The sequence below is a fragment of the Euleptes europaea genome, chromosome 1, assembly GCF_029931775.1.
Source record: "Euleptes europaea isolate rEulEur1 chromosome 1, rEulEur1.hap1, whole genome shotgun sequence".
In the NCBI taxonomy this organism is placed as follows: domain Eukaryota; kingdom Metazoa; phylum Chordata; class Lepidosauria; order Squamata; family Sphaerodactylidae; genus Euleptes; species Euleptes europaea.
In genome coordinates this window covers 165,612,915-165,633,377 of record NC_079312.1, presented here as the reverse complement: position 1 = coordinate 165,633,377, position 20,463 = coordinate 165,612,915, and the positions used below count along the sequence as shown (strand labels likewise).

The window sequence follows — 20,463 nt, the reverse complement described above, 5'->3', positions numbered from 1 at the left end:
CTTAGGTGGCTATGCACACATTGTTCATGGTTTCCATGCCTGCGTTGGATTTGGAGCATCCTACATTTTGCGTATGCAGGGGTGGGGGAAAGGAGCAGTTCTTTGCATGGAGCGTACAAACTCATCACCAGTTCATTGCTTCTGGCATCCAGTATGCTCAAACACAGCAAAGAGGTGGAAGTGAGGGAGATTTTTAAATATCTGATACTAACCAAGTATCAGAGAATTGGCTCCTTCTCTTGTGAAGTGTATGAAATTCTCTCCAGCAAGATGGAGACTTAGTAGACAAACACTCAACCCTACTGTCCTCAAATAAATTACTGGGCAGGTGGAGCAAAGTGAGAATGAGTGTTCGTTTTGATTCCAGTGGAAGGGGGAATGACGTTTAGTTGGTTGTGATAACTGTAAGCTGTTTCTTGTGTTTCTTGTGCCCTTAGGGAAAAACTTTTAACGTCTTTAAACAGGGTGTGATGTAAAGCATCTTTTGCCATTTCTTCCCAAGCAAGACCCGTCTTTCACAATAAGAGGCTTACCATGTGGGGGAAATGACTTTTGTGATTGGTTGAGGGGTGGGGATAGGGAATGGCAGACAGGGGATCTGTGCAGGTTTTCACACATGTGAGAGACGTGTTATTTGTGTAACTACTTGAGTAACTCACTTTGTTCCAGAGACTTTCAACCAGGGTTCCATGTGCATTCCCTGTACCTTCCCTGTACCTTTTAGACATTAGGAAGAATTTTCTAACAATTAGAGTGGTTCCTCAGTGGAACAGGCTTCCTCGGGAGGTGGTAAGCTCTCCTTCCCTGGAGGTTTTTAAGCAGAGGCTAGATGGCCATCTGTCAGCAATGCTGATTCTATAACCTTAATCAGATGATGAGAGGGAATGCATCTTGGTCATCTTCTGGGCATGTAATGGGGGTCACTGGGGGTGTGGGGGGGAGGTAGTTTTAAATTTCCTGCATTGTACAGGGGGTTGGACTAGATGACCCTGGTGGTCCCTTCCAACTCTGTGATTCTATGATTCCCCTTTCCTGTGAGTTCCACAACATTTTTGGCTTTCTACCTCAAGCACTTCGCTTTCTCCAAGTTATAATTATTGATAGACAAATTTTTGTCTTTCAATTTTATGACAGATTCCTTGGTATTGGATTTTACTTCTTAAATTTTCTTTTATAAAAAAACTTTTGCATGAAGGGCAGGGAGGAGGGCTTGGGGATTTCCTTGGGTGCTGTGACATGATACAGAGATTTCTCAATCAAAACATTGGTTGGAAAGCTGCTATTTTATTCTCATGAGAGATAGTTTTAGAAATAGCAACAAACACAACAGTTGCTGAAGACGTAATATTTCAAAAAGATAGCTAGTATTTTTGGCTAGCCCATAATTCCATTATTGCACTATATCTCCGAAATCTCTTTTATGCAACAAATCTTTGCTTTAAAACACTGTTATCCTGTTCTAATAGTCTGAAAGGAAACAATAGCTATAGATCTTTGTATGTTATACTTACCCGCCATGAGAACTTCTGGGAGGGAAACATTTAAAATGCCCACCACCCCTCCTGAACTTAATAAATCTCACCGAATAAAGCGGCTGCACTCAGCCAGTAAGTTTTCAGAACCAAGGGCCACTTACTTCATATCTTATGAAAAAGATCAAAATCCATGTGAGACCTTTTATTGGACCAATCAGATTAGCACAAAGCAATGTGAAGTGTGCTAATTTGGTTGTTCCACTATAAGATAATACATGGATTTTGTTCTTGGGGTGTTTTTTGGGGGGGGCGGGGATTTTGGGTGGACTAAATATGGCCGTACAACTTTTTCATATCTTACTGTTTTCCCCAATTATCACTTTGTGGGAAATTGTAACTTAGGAAGTGGTCCAGAGGTGCTGCTCATTCTGGCCGTTTTATGCATTCATTGAAAAATATTTTTGGTTCAAGCCAGAGGTGAAGCTAAGCCTGAGCCACCTTCAACTAGGAGTTTGGGTTGGACGTTAAGAAACGCAAGAGCAAAGTAAAGTATTGTCCTGACTTTCTTTTGTATCGTGTTACATGATTTGTGAATTCACTAATTCCCACTGGATCCCCCCCCCCCCCCCCCGTCACTGAGCCAGCTAGCTCAGTTCTGCTGCAGACTTGTGTTCTCCTAGTTTATCCTTGGCTAAATATATATTCCCCCCTTTCCCCCCCCCTTCTACCTCTTCATTTGGCAGTCGGTTTTAGTGCCTCCAAAAAAGCCAAGCTCTCTGTCTGTGTCTCTCTCAGTCTGTCTCTCTCTGTCTTTTGTTAACCGCTCGGTCCGCATAGCCGCATCTGCTAGTCAGAGTATGTGTAAGCAACAAATGTGTGGGTCTCCAGCAGAATAGCGTGCTGCTGCTGCTTCTCCTGCAGCAAAGCAGGGAGGACGCGCGCTCGCTCCAGGCTTGCGGCGCCTGAAAGCTGTTGCCAGCCTTCAGATGGTACGTGCGGAGGGAGCTGACCGACCCTTGTCTGGGGCCCCGGCGGTTTGAGCTCTCGGTCGCAAATACAAAAAAAAAAAAAGGCCTCCCCACCCCCCAACCAACGCATGAATGGGACACACCCATTGACGGCACACCGGCACAAAGACCTCGAGGACCGCGTGAGCCCGTAGAGGTGGTGCGCTCTGGAGCGGGGGAGGCGTAGCAGGGATGGGGAGCTGTGGAAAGAACGAATGGCTGCTGCTGCTGCCGCAGCCGCAAAGGCAAGATGACTTAATTCCCTTGGTCTGCCCGTTGACGCCTGTCTAGCCCCCTAAATGGCGACTCATAGATGTGATTTTGTTTTTTAAAAAAAGATTTCTTTTTCTTCCTCTTGCTGCTTCCTCTCCCTCCAACGTTTAATAAAGAAGAGGTTTTTGGGGGATGGGGAATAGAACCAAAAATATTAAGGCCTCTTCTGTCCCTCCCCATCTGTTAATTAGCATTAAGCCATGTACAGCATCTGTTTATCACCTGGGTTCTCGCGCCCTTTGAAGCCCCCATGCTTCATGGTTGAGGGAGAGGGACAAATGGCCGAGGGAACAGGAGGCAGGAAGGATTTCTTAACTCTTTCTTTTTCTCTCTCTGTCTCTCTCCCAGAGCACCGATATCGCCAGGGGCTTTGAAAGAGGATTGGAGCCGGAAAAGATCATCGGAGCCACAGACTCCTGTGGCGATTTAATGTTCCTCATGAAATGGTGAGTGCGCTTACACTTTTTAATTTTTTTTAATGGCTGTTTTTATTTTTCGACTGTCTGCTCCTCGGAACAGCCGGAGAACGGACCACGGTGTCGGGTGAGATGGCTGGGCAAAAAAACGGGCCAGGGGCCGTTCATTCTTTCGGTGCCTGCGGCTTTGTTCTCTCCCCGGAGTGGGTGTCCAACCTCTGCTCGGTAAATACAGTTCACGAGGAGCTGGCGCCTTATGCGTGGCTTCCTTGCCCGTCTCCCAAATCCCCCCTTCTCCATGCCCCCAAATGGTGAGAAAGCGCAGGAAATCCTTCTGGAAAGGTTTTTGACTTGTCTCTTGTTTTTGCTTCTGGGCTTATCTCGGCGGGAAGCCTCTCCCAGCGGGCAGCCGTGTGCGCGCTACATATGCAGTGGCTGCCCCTCCCCCACTGAGACAAAGGATCCTGAGCTTATCTGCCTGGCAGAGGTTATAGCACAGCTGTGTTCAAGGGAGTTTGCCTGTGCTTCCCCAATCTCTTCTTCCTCCCCCGCCCCCCGCCCGCCCTGCTCCACCAGGTTTCCTTGCTGGGGGAGGGGGGGAGAGTTCCCTGTGGCAATGCAGCAGAGAATAAGCCTCTTGTCTTGCTTCGCTTTCTCCGACACTGGCTGGGCTGAGATGGATGGGGCCGCTTTGCAGTGCGGCGTGGGGGGAGGGGACCCAGCTGCGCACAGCTCTTTGGGGGAAGGGGGGGAAATGCAGGGACACGAGGATGCTCCACGCCACCCCCACTCATTCGCTGTGCAACCAAACGCCACGGGTAATCAATGAACAGCACGAGGTGTGCTTTCTGGCACATTTTGGCCCCTCAAAATGCACTGTCGTGCACGTGGTCTCAGCCTGGAGCGAACTTCCTTTGTGGTGTCTCACCTGTGCTGCGATTGCTGTTTAAAAAAAGGCTGTGCGTAAGAGGCCTGGTCCCAGGTGATGCATCAGAGGGAGGACGGGTTTGTGCAATGATTGATTGTCTCTCCAGAAACCGGCCTGCCGTTTCCATCTATCCTGGATGCAGAAGGGCAGGGAACCTGCTCCATAAAACCAGTGCTCTTAGGGAGAAAATATTTTATCTGGGTTTTTAGTAATTGCTTATTTTGTATTTATAATGTATATAATGTATATTTGTTTTCTTTTGCTGGCAATCGCTGTAATAAACTGACTGACTGATTCACTAAAACCAGTGCTCTGCAAGTTGCAATGATGATTCAAAAATATATTTTGAGCATGCAGGGTTCTTCACCATATTACCACAGATCGCATTGAAAATTCTGAAGGGGCAAGCCGCTGTTGTCATTTCACAGATGGGAACTGAGGCCAGGAATATGCAGCATGTCCGAGACTGAGAGGATCTGAACCCAGGGCTTGTAGGTTTACTGTCCTTTTGGCCACAATGAGCCTGAGTAAATTAACCACTTCAAAATAATTTATTTCCTTCCTAGATATTGGGGGGGGGGGGGCTGGGAAATAACCCCACCGCAGAAAGATTGGAAAGTTTGCGCTCGTTTTTGATTTGTCTGCATCACGTGTTGCGTCACCTTTTTAATCTTACCTTTGCAGCTGGCAACACACATCATCCGTTTATAAAATATATGACTTTTCTGGCTTTTTAAACCAAATCACTTAAAATTTTGAGGATCCCAGACAAAAGGACAATTGCCTGCCATTTAACGAACGATGGCTTGCCTTGGTGGAAGGAAGAGCCGCCTTTTAAATAGTTTATTTTTCCATTAGTTGTAGGAATACGGAATATTTTCCAATATGCCCAAGCCCTCATGGCTTAAACTCATCTAGCCATCCTGGCTTAAAGGATTTATTTGTGCTGATTTTTCAATCAGCACTATCAGCATCCATTGCCTGTTGTAGTAATGAGTGCAAATAAAATTTCACCCTGGAAAGCAACAGCGGTCTGCTAATGTTGGATATAAACATGGAAGGGGGGTAAATCCGTTTATAAGGTTTCCGTTGTTCAGGATGGAGCCAGCAAGCATGAGGTCTGCAGAGTGGCAAGCCATGGTTGAGTTCTTACTCCAGAAGCCTTACTTGTGGCAGGGTCTCATTAATCGCATGTGCGGAGGGGGCTGTTAATTGACTGTGCCAATTAACGTTTGATGCCCTGGTGTGTTGCGGGGTAGCTGCTATCTGTTATTACTGTGGGGTGGGTCACGTTTTGTGGTAGGGGCTATAGGGGTAGGTAGTTCGCCCACAAATGGACCTTGAGTTTGTTTGGAGGTTCTAGCAGGGGAGCCTAGCTATTGTGTATACCCTTGACTGAAGAGGAGCCCCGTGGCGCAGGGTGGTAAGCGGCAGTACTGCAATCGAAAGCTCTGCTCACGACCTGAGTTAGATCCTGACGGAAGTTGGTTTCAGGTAGCCGGCTCAAGATTGACTCAGCCTTCCTACCTTCCGAGGTTGGTAAAATGAGTATCCAGCTTGCTGGCAGTAAAGGGAAGATGACTGGGGAAGGCACTGGCAAACCACCCCGCAAACAAAGTCTGCCTAATAAACGTTGGGATGTGACATCACCCCATGGGTCAGGAATGACCCAGTGCTTGCACAGGGGACCTTTACCTTTTTGACCAAAGAACGGTACATTCCTATCTGGATGTGAGGGTGATCTGGCTGCAACATCTGTCACTCCATTGATCGCCAGGGTTGATTCGGCTGATCTGGCTGGCTGGGCGGGTGTCCCCTACCTCCCTCAGCGATCCGTGCGCATCCTTCCCAAAGCTGCGCGCTCAGTGGAAGAGGACAGCCATCCCAGATAGAAGGAGTGTATCATTCTTCAATCAAGGGGAAGTAGTTAGATGGGTGGATTGGTCTCCACTGTGTAGGACACACAGACAGAACCGAAGAGGTAGCCAACGGCTTGTCTTCATTAGTAGGATCAGCAGAGGGCTTTGGGGTGTTTTTTAGGTGCGATGTTAATATCAGTAGAAGTACACCTGAAGCAGGGGGAAGGTGTGTGGAGGTGGGACTTAGCCTGGATGTCTGTCTCTGTTCTCTTTGTGCCGCGCTGGCTGAGCTGGTTTGCCATCACACCCATTTTTAACCTCCTCTTATTTTTGGTCACCCCTCTTTTTTGTAACAGAAAAAGGGGGTCTGGTTGTAAGGCTGGATTTTCTTTGCACTTGTGCCTATCTCAGCGTGATTTCTCGATCCGCTGTTTGTGGGTATTTGCAGCTCACCTTAAGATTTAAAGTACGTCTTAAAATGTGGTTCTGCTAGAGAAATGAACAGCCCCCCCCAACCTTTCAGAAGAACGTGGCACGGGGGAAGGGGAGGAAATAGCCAGCATTGTAACCGCTGGGCCTGTTTATATGGCACCGGCCACTTTTTAAAGCAGGTGACCGAGTAAGGAAGGCCGTGCAAGTCCTGTAGAGCCACACTTTACAAGTAGCTCTGCGATCGGTTATAAAGTGGACACTTGGCAGGGGCCCAAAACCTGTGCTGTCAGAGAGCAAGGCAATTTCCCTCGGAGCTCTCTCTGCACAAAGAATGAAGGAACGTGGAGTGTCTCCCCTCTCCCATCTCTCCGGAAATCCCAGGGCTCCTGGGAAGGCTGTGTGGGAGATGCTTCTTTGTGCTCTCTCCCCCCCCCCATTTTTCCTGATCTTCGATGGGAGGAGAAGAGCAGAGAGCCCCTCCCTCTTGCAGTTCATCCTAATCCCGAGACTCCATTTTAGAGATGGAGAGGAGCTGTGCGGAGGGGTGCTTGCTTGCGCTTCACCAGTCAGGGTGTGTATGTGTGTAGTGTGTTCCTTTTTGTATGAGAAGTGCAATCAGGACCCCGTGAATGTAGGACTGGGCATCTTGGGAGGCCCAGGAGCCAGATCAGGTCTCCGGAGAGCTAACGACCTGACCCCAAGGTTGCTAGCCCAGTGGAGAACGAGAGGCCGGGAAAGAGCTAGTCTGGCAAAAACGTCCACCCTAAAACCAACGCTGCTGGCAGGCAGTTTTAGAGGGGATTATTGCACCTAGCCCCCTTGTCACAGTATGTCCCCCCAATTCCAGGATGAGTAATTGCTGATCAGGGTGGTACTAGTGTACCTGCAGCTATCCATCAGTTAAAAATCGATTGATTAATCATTCAACTTTTGACCAGTTAATTGATTTGATATTGGTGGAAATGTAAGATAATTTAATAAGCAACCAAGCCCGGGGAGTCTTGGATACCATAATTATTAAAGCATAAGTGTCCCTGGACCAGAAGCCATTTAATAACCAAATGCTTCTACTCACTCTTAGGAGGAAAGGCTACTTTTTATACTTTCTTTTCCTGATACAGTAACCCTCATACACCGAAACCTAAGTAGCCTTAAATATCGACAAGCTACACTGGCATGGTGTAGTGATTAAGAGCAGTGGTTTGGCGTGGTGGACTCTGATCTGGAGAACTGGCTTTGATTCTCCACTCCTCCACATGAGCGGCGGACACTAATCTGGTGAACTGGATTTGTTTCCCCACTCCTACACATGAAGCCAGCTGGGTGACCTTGGGCTAGTCACAGTTCTCTTAGAGCTCTCAGCCCCACCTACCTCAAAGGGTGTCTGTTGCGGGGAGTGGGAGGGAAGGTGATTGTAAGCTGGTTTGAGTCTTCCTTAAGTGGTAGAGAAAGTCGACATATAAAAACCAACTCTTCTTACTCTTCTTCCTCCTCTTCTTCCTCTTCCTCCTCCATCGCGCTGATCAAAACTGGTCTCTGCAAGTCAATCAGCTAACATTTTGATCTACCACGTAAAGCTCGCCGCCCTAATTCAAAGTCCCGTGGGGTGCAAATTAGCCCATGGTGTCGTCATTTCTCCGCACGCCCCATGCTGTCGGGGTGAGATGCCGCTGCTCAATAACGCTAACAGACGGTTCTTTTGTTCTTGCTCACTTTATCCAGGAAAGACACGGATGAGGCTGACCTGGTCCTTGCCAAAGAAGCCAATGTGAAGTGCCCTCAGATCGTGATAGCGTTTTATGAAGAGAGATTGACCTGGCACGCGTACCCGGAAGACGCCGAGAACAAAGAGCGGGAGGCGGTGAAGAGCTAAAGTGACCGGGGATCTTCTGTCCATCCATAGTTGTACATATTCCACCCCCCTCTCTTCCCCCTCAGCCCAAACGCATCCATGAAAATGTGCTTATTACTGTGCTCCGCAGGCGAAACGTAGATATTGGTTGGTTTAGTCATAACATAAATGGTGTTGTCGCGTTCGTTTTTTGCTCCAAGAGATCGACATGCTGTGTGTGCGCGCGTGTGTGTGTTCCTCCCTCCCATCATGTCGCAATCCAAAACCCGGTTCTCACTTTGAAAGCCCTCTTTAGAGCCTGCAGATCCTTTTTTTCCTGCCTGGTGGTTAACTCCTGCAGCATGTTTTTTCATTGCGGGTCATTCCATACTGTTGCTCTAAGAGAGGGCTATAAAAGTGACGAGAGCTACCTGTATTGGGGAAAGACACCCCCTGACTCCGTACGACGTTTGGATCCTGAGATTATCCCCCCTTCCAAAAAAACCTTTCACCCACCCCATTAGTCAAGGCAGGTCTCCTTGGGGCTGCCTTATGAATGGCTTAAGAACAAGCTGACATCTTGCTGAGTTGAAATCCAGAAGGCTGGATTGCAGTTCTCACCCCAATGCCAGCTTCACTTGCACCAACCCCCCATCCCTTCCTATCTAGTGCCCGTTTTCTGGCTGCTAGGCCGGAATGAGTAACCTGGAAAGGGAATCACCAGAAAACGGTTCACTAAAAAAAGACAACTCTTCTTCCTTCTACCCTCCCCAGCCTTTTCCATCTTCCGTTTCCTCTGACCATGTGCAGCATCCTCGTCTTCCATTTTTCTTTTCATGCGGTAACTGTGTTACGTAGGTGTGAGCGTTATGTGCCATACTTAGATAATCTTTGCTGCCTGTGGCCGTTCCTGCAGGGCCAAATGCTGCATTTCTAAAATTTGATCAGTTTCCTGGGCTTCTGTCACCATGAGAATGGGCCAGAAAATGGGCTCTTTTGAATATTGCAGGCTTTCCCGACATGATAATCTCTGGTTGACAGAGCTGTTTCTGGCTGGGTTCTGAGCCTGCCATTATCTCTCAGAAACAGTTCACCCTGGCTACATTTTCCACATTGTTTTTTTAAAAGCAAAATAACTCAAGAAGGAGAAGCCTCCTGTGAGCACACTGCAGGCGCTTGCCTCATCTAGGGCATCTGTCTAGAAGTGGCTCAGCAGGCACAAGAGCTGTTCAGGCCTGGCGTTTGTTTTCGTTCAGCTGCCATCTGAAACGTGATTCCTCCACACTAGTGCCCTGGCCATTGAACAGTTTCTAGGTTTAGAATTTTGGGACCACTGGCGTTAAGACGTTATTTCTGCAGGTGCTTCCCCCCCCCTCTCTTTCAACAGGGGGAAAGGGCCAGAGGAGCAGGTCACAGAAAGCAGGTAGTTGAATCCCCTCCGTAATTGCCTCTTTCCCATGACAATTCCCATGCATGTTTTTTTTTTAAATTTCACATGACATGTCTGCATTGTGTAGTGTAGGTGGGGCACCGGGGCCCTTCAGAGTTTCAGTAGCTCATTAATAGATTTCAAGTTCGCTTTCCCTCTTTGCAGACAGACTTGCTTTAACTCTCCACAGTAAAAGGCAAAAGTTTGACAGTATTAATTTGGTGCCAGCTTGGGTTGATAACGGCCATGCGTACTGATGATAGACTTCATGGGAGCAAGCAGAAGTGTTGATTTTTTTTTAAGTGGGCTAGATTCTCTGCTGTGGAATAGAAATGTGGCTTGTTCTCCACATTTCCATCAGTTATTTTTCTGGGTCTGACTTCTCGTCCTCTTTTTGCCCACGCCCTTTCCCCAGTCATTTTTTCTTTTTTGTTTTTAGAGTTAGAAGGGCAAAGGGCATTTCTTAAAAAACCTTGCTAGCAAAATCCCTGTTCTGTACAGTTGCTCAGTCCTGTTTTTGTATTATGAAGTTCAGCTTCCTCTGTCTTCCTATCGCTGACAGTCCAGGTGGTTATTCCATTCTGTGCCTCTGAGTCCCGATTCTGTCAGTAATTGCTCCTTATCGGAGGTTTGGATATGTTAACCTCCATAGAGTTTCTGCTCAGGCACCAGCGAAAAACATTCTCCTCCTCAGCATACTTTCCCTGATTTCTACTACATTCATTTCCCAGAGCAAGAACAACTTTTCAAGGTTTTCTTTGTCTTAGTCCCTGGATGTAGCCACCCCATTTACATTGGGAGAGAAAGCAGTTTGTGTTGTCTCTAGATAGATCCTCCAAATTGGCGCTGGGCACGTCATTTGGGAGCACATTAAATTCCACTTGTCAGAGCTTTAGATGAATTTATGCCTGACCCCAGGACATGTGTTACCCAGGGGTCAACGGTAGGTCTGAAAACATAATTGTCTACTGCCTGCTTCCCTAATGCATAAGGAGAATACCCTGGTATCCTTTGGGTGTTTAAACAGGGCGGCTGAGCCAACGCTGGTGGTGATCTTTCTAGTTTGATAGCGGGATTCTGTGGAAGGAGATGGAGGGAAACACAAACCTTGAAGTGTTTCAATTTTGGAGTCCTTTACTGGCACGAATGGTCATCTGTGAAAGAGTCAAATTCCTAGAGATCGTCTGAGGGCCCAAAGGCAGCCCAACACTTTTGGTGCTTGACCGAATGCTGCCGTATGCAGACGGAAGCACAACAGAGAGAAGAGGAAGTGCTGCGCCCTCTGGCTCTCTAAGATTCCCTGCCCCCATTTGCACAGCGTTGGACGCCACACATGAGTCTGTCTCTTCTGGCAGCCCCATTGATGTGTGGATGTGGTGGGCTCTTCTGAACTCTGAGTGAGCTATTCCTTCCGCGCTAATATCTTTCCCCCCACTTTCTCTCCCTGTGCACACCGACTGAGCTGGGAGACTGCACTGAACAGGATTTGTGAGGCAAGGTGATTTAATATTCTCAAATGGTGTCATTCAGTCATTTTAAGGGGTTTGGAGCTCTGGTTTTTACATGTAGCCCTCTTAAAGGGAGAAGTCCCCCATCCCATTCTGCCCCTGAAACAAACAAACACACATGCACTCACACTTTGGGTTCTTATCTGGAAAGAGCAAATGTCTAGGGTCTCTTAGAGTTTTCCCCACCCATCCTCGTTTTCCTTTCATTAGCCACCTATTTGGGGAGAAGAAACCAGGAAGAGAAAATAAAGCCCTGGGATTCTCCCGAGGCTCTTGAGACTTCATTCATTCCACTGGGCAATAGGGAGAAGAGGTGGTAACTCATCATCGCTTCTGGTCATAAAACAACGGGGCGTTTTCCATTGTCTTCTATTTTAGCTAGTAGGGGGTGGGTTTTTTTGGGGGGGGGGAGACCCAGATTTTGTAGTGTAGGATGCAGAAAATACAGCCTGTGAAACAGGGAAAGGCAAGAAGATGGAGAGGATTCTGCCCTCCAGAGGCAAGCCCCAGCCTGAGCCTGTCTTTCATGTCTGCCTCTGCCTGGCCTTGAAGTCTTAGAAATGCGCTGGGGGCTTCCCTTTGTTTGCCCTGAGTCCTCTCTAATCTCAGTATTGTCTGGAATGTGGGGGAAGCAGGAAGCGAAGGCCCAGAGGGCGCGTGGGAGTCTGCCGCAAGGTCTGTGGGGCTTTGGATGATTAGCGGCCTGCCCTAGGAAGCCTCTTGCCTGTGTTCTGGCCCCGCAGAATGAAGCCTGGCTTAGACTTGGTTGTTTCCCTGTCGCCACCAGCTTGTTTCTCTTGCCGGCTCAGCAGCAGCGGACGAACAAAAGCAAAAAAACAGCACGATGGCTCAATATCAAGGATACAATAATACAAATGCCAGAGTAACCAATTGCTAACAAAAATACAATACTAATATCCCGCAGATGGATCATCTGCGGGATATTAGTATTGTGTTTTTGTTAGCAATTGGCTACTTTGGCATTTGTATTATTGTATTCTTGATATTGAGCCATCGTTCTGTTTTTTGCTTGTTCATTACCTATCACTCAGCACAGGTCATTTTTGTTTTTTTCATTAGGCGCAGCAGCAGCAGCAGCAGCAAGCATTGCCTCCAGGGCAGACCAGGGTCAGGTTGATACCTGGCGTGGGGGAGGCTTGGTGATGTTCCTAAAAGAGACCGTTTCCTTCCTCGCATCAGTGAGGAACTAACTCCCAGACCCTCTCTGTAAAAAAACAACAACAGAAAACAACCAGTCCTTATGAGCTCTAACCATCCTCTGGTGCTGTTACTGTAAGTTAAGTAGGGTTAGGAGAACAGAGGGCCGAGTGCACGTTTTCTCCTTTTTATTCCCTCCCCATCCTGTTCCCGGCTCAAACGCTATCTGTCTCGCAAGCTGCCGATAATACCGTTGCACCTTTCGAGCGCTGGGCAGGATGGATTCCTGTGCTCAAAAGCAGTTGCGTGTCTGCTTAAAACACGGCCCAGGCGAAAGCGATCAGAAAGGAGTAGATTGTTTGGTAACACTGCTGTCCAAGGTGAGAGAGGCTTTTAAAATCATCCTTGGCAAAGCTCACTGGCAATTTCCTTCCTCTGCAAGTATTTGTGCTATCATTTCTTGGAGGGGGGGTATGCATGTGTTTTTAACCTGTCCACTAATAATCTGCTCGCGTCCTGTCCAGGTCTCCCTTGCGCGCTCATGTGTGTAAGTGTGTGATACTTCACCAGGCAGAGGAAATTGTTAGGATAGCTAGCAAGTCATATCCACCCCACCCACCTTTAAAAAAAAAATTTGGGAGGGGAGGGATGCCCCATGAGTCTGAAATGTCCCACACAGCCCTTCTCAGCTGGTCAAGTTTGACAGAAGCCTGGAGGTGCTCAGAGCTCTTTGCCAAGCTGAACGCACCCGCAAAAACACATCAGCCGGGCACCCGAAAGGGCCGCTTACCTGGCCAAGTTGGAGAAATGGAAAATGCCTTTCCAATAAGCAAAATGTAGGGAAATAAAAAGCACTGAGCAAGTTTCTCACAAGGTTACTTGATAGTGTTCATGCAGGGCCTGCTGCCCCCTCCCATTGCAGAAAGACTGTTTCTAAGAGAGGACTTGTTCTCTTAAGGCTATCCAAATGGCCAGATGCCTGTGTACCAGAAAAGGGGAAATCTTTTTCTTTGCTTCTCTCTCCCCTCCCCCCAAGTTTCCTCCCTTCAGCCGAAGGACCCCCTAAATTGTGTGGTTTCTTAGCGCAGTAGAACTAGCCAGCTGATTCAAAACATCCAGGATTTCTAAGCCATTCATGCTGCATTTAGGTGGCTTCTGAACGGATCCCACCTCCTCACCCTTTGGCTCCTGGTCTCAGTGTTTCAATGGCAAGCCAGAAACATATAGGTGTTTTAGCTTTTTTGATGTCTTATATTTTGAGGCTGTGGGCTGTATGTGTTTGGGGAGAGGTTTGAATCTCAGATTCGGAGTATTCGCCAGAGGTTTGTAACTTGGGTGGGAATTTTTTTTTACAAAAAATTGTTTAGGTCTCTTTCCCTCCCCTCCCGAGTACCAGTTTTCTTTTTAATTGAGTACTTCCTCTCTGAATTCATCACGGACCAAGTTCATGGTGAGACATTCAATTTGCAGGTGCAGCCTTCTGATGCCGCCCGTTCATAGCACGCTGTCAAAAAAAATGAATTGTTGCCCGGTGTCGCCTAGGAGAAATAAAATACAGAGAGGAAGAATTAATTTTGTTTTAATTAAACTCATTAATTTTTTGATTAACGGTCTGCTTTTTACCTGGGGTGGCATCTAAATCTTTTCTCGGCTGTATGAACTGTAACGGCACTCTGTCTCCTCCCATCAATTGGAACAGTGGGAAAGGGGAGGGGAGGGGAGGAAGGGGAGACAGTGGATCCATCCAACAGAATTTGAATTTTCTGAGATCCTATCTGTTAAGATGCCTTTTGTGGGAAGCACACCCTCACCACAGCTGTAGGGTTCCCACCTAAAACTGAACATTAGGCCGCGTTATGGGTGTCAGGATTCTCGTTCTCCAATTTTTGTTTTTAAGGAGTTGTTTAAAATGGCACCATAACCCTTTTGGAGGCAGATTAACATTGGGAGCTGTTTGATCTTGTGTTTCGAAGAGGCAAAAAGACACAGTTCACCAGTAGTGTCTCAGCTTAAGTAAATTTGAGCCACGCAACACCCCCCTCCCTCAAAAGAAAAAAGAAAAGATGAGCTGTCTTTCTCTATCACTCGGAAAGCAAAAGCCCAGATTTTGTACCTTCTGAGAGCTGGTCATGGCCAGGTGCTTTGTTTTTTTCTCCCTGCCCGGAAACCAGCTGTGCTTTGTCCAGACAGCTAAACCGATCTGTCTCTAACATACCGAAGTCGCCCTTCTCCAGGCCGAAGGGTCGCAGCAGCATCTAACACTGCTTTTTGCTTATGCCGAACAGTTCAGACAACCCACGAGCGCTTGGCTGGATCCGGGCAAGAGGGCAAACCACGAGAAGCAGCTCTGAGAGAGACAGCAGCTGAGATCCTGGGGATGGGCAGGGGAGACAGGTGCAGGTTCAATTTCAGCAGCTTTAAAACACTGTCTTGCGTGAAAAGGGACTTTTCTTGGGAGGGGGGATGTGTCTGCTCCCCCCCCCAAAGATGCTGCCATCCACAGCAGATTGCCAGTTATCATGTCAGTTTATCATACGTGTGTGTGTGAGAGAGAGAGTGAGCATGAGACTTCCTTTTTGGTGACATTTTAGCCAAGACCTCTGACCCCCCACCCCCCTTAGCTATATTATGCTGATTTTTAAAACGTGTACAATGTTTTTAAAACAAGAAGCTGTTTGTCGTACAGTTTGACATGTTACAAACAAACCTCTCTCCTCTTCCCTGTATCCCTCGTCCCACACTTTCATACTTCTTGTATTGGTTCTAATAAATGGTTACTTTTCAATATGGGGTCTTGTCCTTTTTTCCCTTCTGTGTATGCGTTTGAGTCACATTAGCTGCACAGTCCAGGAATTTGCCAGTGGCAGAAGCAAAAAACCAACTTCCTCCATCTCAGCCCACACATTGCAATTTCAGCTTTTCCAGAGCTGGAATCATCTTGATCACCAAACCTGTATTTTTTAACCTTTTCACTCTTACTACAATACTGTGCTGCTTCCATCTTGTAGCCTATCTAAGATTTTTTCATTTATCTGCCTAGCACCTTTTTATGCTGCCCTTCCTCTAAGGAGCTCAGAGCAGCATATGCAATTATCCCATACTCATTTTGTCTACAACAATCCTGCAAGGTGGGGTGTTCGTTTAGAAAATGTGTATCTGTGTATAAACAGGTAGGCTAGGCTGAGAGAGTTGTGAGGGGGATGAACATGCAATGAACTCCCCCCACCAATAAAAAGGTTGAGGGAAAACAATCCTATTTAGAAACCAGTAAGATCTAAACTAAGGGAGAGCGAGCATGGTGTGGTTGTTAAGAGCGGTGGACTCCAGTCTGGAGAACTGGGTTGGTTCCCCCACTGTTCCACATGAAACCCGCTGGGTGACCTTGGGCTAGTCACAGTTCTCTCTGAACTCTCTCAGCCCCACCTACCTCACAAGGTGTTCTTTTTTTAATCTCAAGAAAAATATTACCCAAGTTAAAAGGTATCCTGTCTATAGCATAATCAGTCTTCTTAGATGGTCAGGGTATTATCACAGGACACCAAAAAAGGCAAAATCTCTTCGCAAAAGGTATTTGCCATTATGTTAAAAGCCTAATAATGTTTCTGCTGTAAAAGTGTATGTGCTCAGATACTTGGATCCTGTCGATAACCCAGAGTTAAATTCTGTGCATTTGAAAGCAGAAAAGCCTTTGACAAGCAGAGCCTGTAACTTCCCAGCCCTTACATAGCACTTAGGTTTGCAAATCCTGGCCTTTATAGCTCAGAGGGGTAGCCATGATAAGTCTACTTAAGCAAAATTAAAATCCAGGGGCACCTTAAAGAAGAAAACACATGTCCCAGCATGAGCTTTTGTGAGTAAGAGTGCACTTCTTCAGATGCTGTAAAGAAGGCATATTCCACATTTTTATAGAAAATTACCAAAGCAGGGAAGAGGGGCTTGGTACAAATCCCACCATCAATCAGGGGTGATTCTCTTGCCATACCAACATCCTTTTAGTTTGCCAGGACATTGTACAGCATACATGACCCCCTTGGTTCTGCAGTTCACAATAAGCTTGAGACAAAGATCTTGTCTTCATGGAGCAACTTGATTTCTTCAGCCCACAAAGAGCTTAGTCGCTGTTCATCACTGTGGTTGCCGCAGTCCTCCATGGGAACTGCACCTGTGCAGGCCAAACGGAAAATTCTAGAAATGAAAGGTGGGAGGGTGGGGGAGACTTGAGCGATTCTTAATGGCCAGGATTGTCAGGGCACTGGGCAAGGACTGCCTCCTTGATGGCATCCTCGAGGCTTTTCTCCCATCCTAGTATTTGTCATTCCTAAGAGGAAAAAACGGTGCTGCATTTGGAGAAGCATTGAAAGCAAAACCTGCCCCCCTCCTGTGGCAGGGAGAGACCTCATCCACAACGACAGGCCCTCAATGATGGGAGGTCAATCTGCAGGTTGTGTGCCAATGCCAACAGCCAGCATCTTTTGCAAGATACAAATTTGCCTACCTATGCACCAGGCGGTGTAGTGGTTAGCGTGTCAAACTGGCATCTCATAGAATAGAACCATAGAATCCTAGAGCTGGAAGGGACCACCAGGGTCATCTAGTCCAACTCCCTGCACAATGCAGGAAATTAACAACTACTTCCCCCCACACACACACCCAGTGACCCCTACTCCATGCCCAGAAGATGGCCAAGATGCCCTCCCTCTCATGATCTGCCTAAGGTCATAGAATCAGCATTGCTGACAGATGGCCATCTAGCCTCTGCTTTAAACCTCCAGGGAAGGAGAGCCCACCACCTCCTGAGGAAGCCTGTTCCACTGGGGAACTGCTCTGTTAGAAAGTTCTTCCTAATGTTTAGACGGAAACTCTTTTGATTTAATTTAATCTGGGAGGCCTGTGTTTGAAGGAAGCTCACTGAGTCCTGGAACCTTGCCGAGTGACCTTGGAATCAGTCAGTCTCAGCCTAGTATATCTCACAGGGCTCTTGTCATGAGGATGAAATGGATGTGTAAGCCACTTTGGGTCCCCATTGGGGAGAAAAGTGGGATATAAATATAAAAAGAAAAGAAAGCATTTCCTAAATAGCATTTGTACATAGAGTGCCCACAGGTGTGGAGAAAAAAATGGCCTGCTCCTTTAACAGAAGCCTAATGGCATGTTATTTTGCCTCCACATCTTGAAGAGCTTCAGCTACCCATTTCCCCATATTATGCCTCTGTCAAAGGGACATGACATTTTGCTCCAGGCTTGTAGCAATCCTATTTGTAACGTAGATTGGCAGGATCACCTTGTTGCAAGAGGGGGACTGATGCTGAAAGGCAGTAGCTTTTCTGGGGAAACTAACTGAAATTTGACCGGATTTCCTGGATCAGCTCTCTCTCTCTCTCTCTCTCTTAGATCAGAATGAAGGAGGCAAAGCCCCAGAGGTAAAGACGGTCTGTGCAGCTGCGTCAGTTTTGGTGACCATCGCTTTCTGTTGCTCTGTTTCCTGTACCACCTTAACTCAATGCATTGGTAATGTCTATCTCGGTGGGTTTTTTTTGCTTTTTGCTTTGGTTCTTATAAAGAATTGGGAGCAAGCCCCAGAAGGCTTTGTATTCCAGGAGCCAGGCATGGGTACCATCCTCTGTACCAGGTGGTTCTTTGAGCTTTTCCTTTACTGCCACCTGGTGGCCGAAGTGCTATTCTGCAATGCAGATACATAATTGGCCATGGCAGTAGCCAGTTCTAGAAAAGCAATTTATGCTTAGGGTTGCCAGCTCTGGGTTGGGAAATACCTGGAGATTTGGGGGGGGGGGTGGAGCCTGAGTAGGGCAGGGTTTGGGGAGGGGAGGGACTTCAAAAAGGATATAATGCCACAGAGGCCACCTTCCAAAGCAGCCATTTTCTCCAGGGGAACTGATCTCTATCGGCTGGAGATCAGTTGCAATAGCGGGAGATCTCCAGCCACCACCTGGAGGTTGGCAGCCCTGTTAGCACTACTGCAATCATGAAGAGAGGTGTTATGCAATATAAAGATGCTTTTTGCAAGGATACAGTTGGATACTTGCACTGTGTCCTAAAACATTTTTGTAAGATTTATATCCTGTTCTTCGCAAAACTTACAATGGTAATAAAAGAACATAAAATAAACAAAAATAATAATCAATTAATTATTAAATTACTAAAGCAATACAAACTGGAATGAAATGGCAGCCATTAAAATCCCTTTCACAGCACATCCAAGGCTAGCATTATATCTATAGAACCACCAGCAGCCATAAAAAGATGCAAAAACCATTAAAAAACAGCACTGATAAAACCTACCAAAAACGTATATATAGTAAATCTAACGTTATCACATCTCGAATAATTAGAAGAAAAATATTGGCACAAATTGTCTGAAATAAACATATCGTAAATAAAACTTGGCAGGATTTTTATGATTAATAGGTGAATAGTTGTGAAGTCTGAAATTCAATGGTAGAGAATTTGATTTGTCTGTTTGGTGACTCGTATCTAGAATCTCCAGTTAAAGGACCTTGGAACAAGAGGCTTGGAAACCATGAGAGGGGCTGTGGCTCAGTGGTAGAGCATCTGCTTGGCATGCAGAAAGTCCCAGGTTCAATCCTTGGCACCTTCAGTTAAAGTAGGTGATGTGAAAGACCTCTGCCTGAGACCCTGGAGAGCTGCTGCTGGTCTGAGTAGATAATACTGACTTGGATGGACCAAGGGTCAGATTCAGTAGAAGGCAGCTTCATGTGTTCATCTTGCTGAGACTGGCAATACTCACTTGGGTAACAAATGCATATTTGATAGGGTTGCCAGCTCTGGGTTGGGAAATACCTGGAGATTTTGGGGGTGAGGGCTGGGTTTGGTGAAGCGTGGGACTTAAGTGGGGTATAATGCCATAGATTCCACCTTCCAAAGTGGCCATTTTCTCCAGGTGAACTGATCTCTCACCTGGAGATGAGTTGTGCCAGAGTGGTGTAGTGGTTAAGAGCAGTGGTGTGGAGCAGCGGACTCTGATCTGGAGAACTGGGTTTGATTCCCCACTCCTCCACATGCCCTCTTCAAGTGGTCTTTGGGGTTCTCTTCTTTTTGACGGCTGGGAGACCCACGCGTTCTGACAATTCACGATGTCCTGAAACGGATGCCATTTGTAGGACGCAGAAGCAGTGCTGGGAAACGCTGCATCGGTGGCATTTCCGCCTGTGTCAAACTGCTGTTAAAGCATTAAGCAGTGGTCTCAGTAGGATAACCCTCCCGTGGCTATTAGTTAAAATGGATACTAGTCATGATGCACACCTATTCTCTCCAGGATCAGAGGAGCATACCCATTATATTAGGTGCTGTGGAACACAGGCAGGACAGTGCTGCTGCAGTCGTCTTGTTTGCGGGCTTCCTAAAGGCACCTGGTTGGCCACTTTGTAGACAGACCACTGGACTTGATGGGCCTTGGTCTGATCCAGCAGGGCCTTTCTTATGTTCTTATGTTATGTTCTTATGCTTCTGTCTCAAGGCAGGAGTCCTGAGGACCATTAAAGAATAACTGGACTCCTATTTTGCTTTGCGCTTCCCCGCATTTTGCCTGCTTTTTCAAATTCAAGATAAAACGTGGGCGAAACACATGGAAATGCAGGGGGAGCCGCGAGGCGACCTCTGACAGTCGGAAACGGCATGCATAATCAACACAAAGACCCGAAGTTGTCGGAGGGGTGACAGCAAGGGAAACAGCCAGGCATAAAAGACCAAACAAAAGTGGTTTGCCATTTCCTGATTATGCATAGGATTGCCAACTTCCAGGTGGTAGCTGGAGATCTCCTGCTATTACAACTGATCTCCAGCCGATTGAAATCAGTTCACCTGGAGAAAATGGCTGCTTTGGCAATTGGACTCTATGGTATCGAAGTCCCTCCCCTCACTAAACCCCACCCTCCTCAGGCTCCACCCCAAAAACCTCCCACCAGTGGCAAAGAGGGACCTGGCAACCCTAATTATGCATCACATCCCCAAACAGGCTTACCAGGTCTCTTTGCTCCACCGGCGGGAGCTCCTCAGCAGCACACGACCTGCGCAATGTGCACATGTGACCTGCGAGACGCGCCTACATCACTTCTGGTTTTACTCGGAAGCAACGCGGATGCTCTATCAATCTCAGCTGAAACTCTATG

At 47.1% G+C, this 20,463-nt stretch overlaps 1 protein-coding gene across 1 annotated transcript in view; it reads left to right on the top strand.

The window, feature by feature from the left end:
* Positions 1-8,412, top strand: part of CBX5 (chromobox 5) — a 58,370-nt gene extending 49,958 nt beyond the window's left edge. The window contains exons 4-5 of the mRNA XM_056854572.1: positions 3,104-3,201; positions 8,113-8,412. Of these exons, the coding sequence (XP_056710550.1) occupies positions 3,104-3,201; positions 8,113-8,263 (249 nt within the window). The 3' untranslated portion in view covers positions 8,264-8,412. The remainder of the gene's footprint in view (positions 1-3,103; positions 3,202-8,112) is intronic.
* The last annotated feature ends 12,051 nt before the right edge of the window (positions 8,413-20,463 follow it).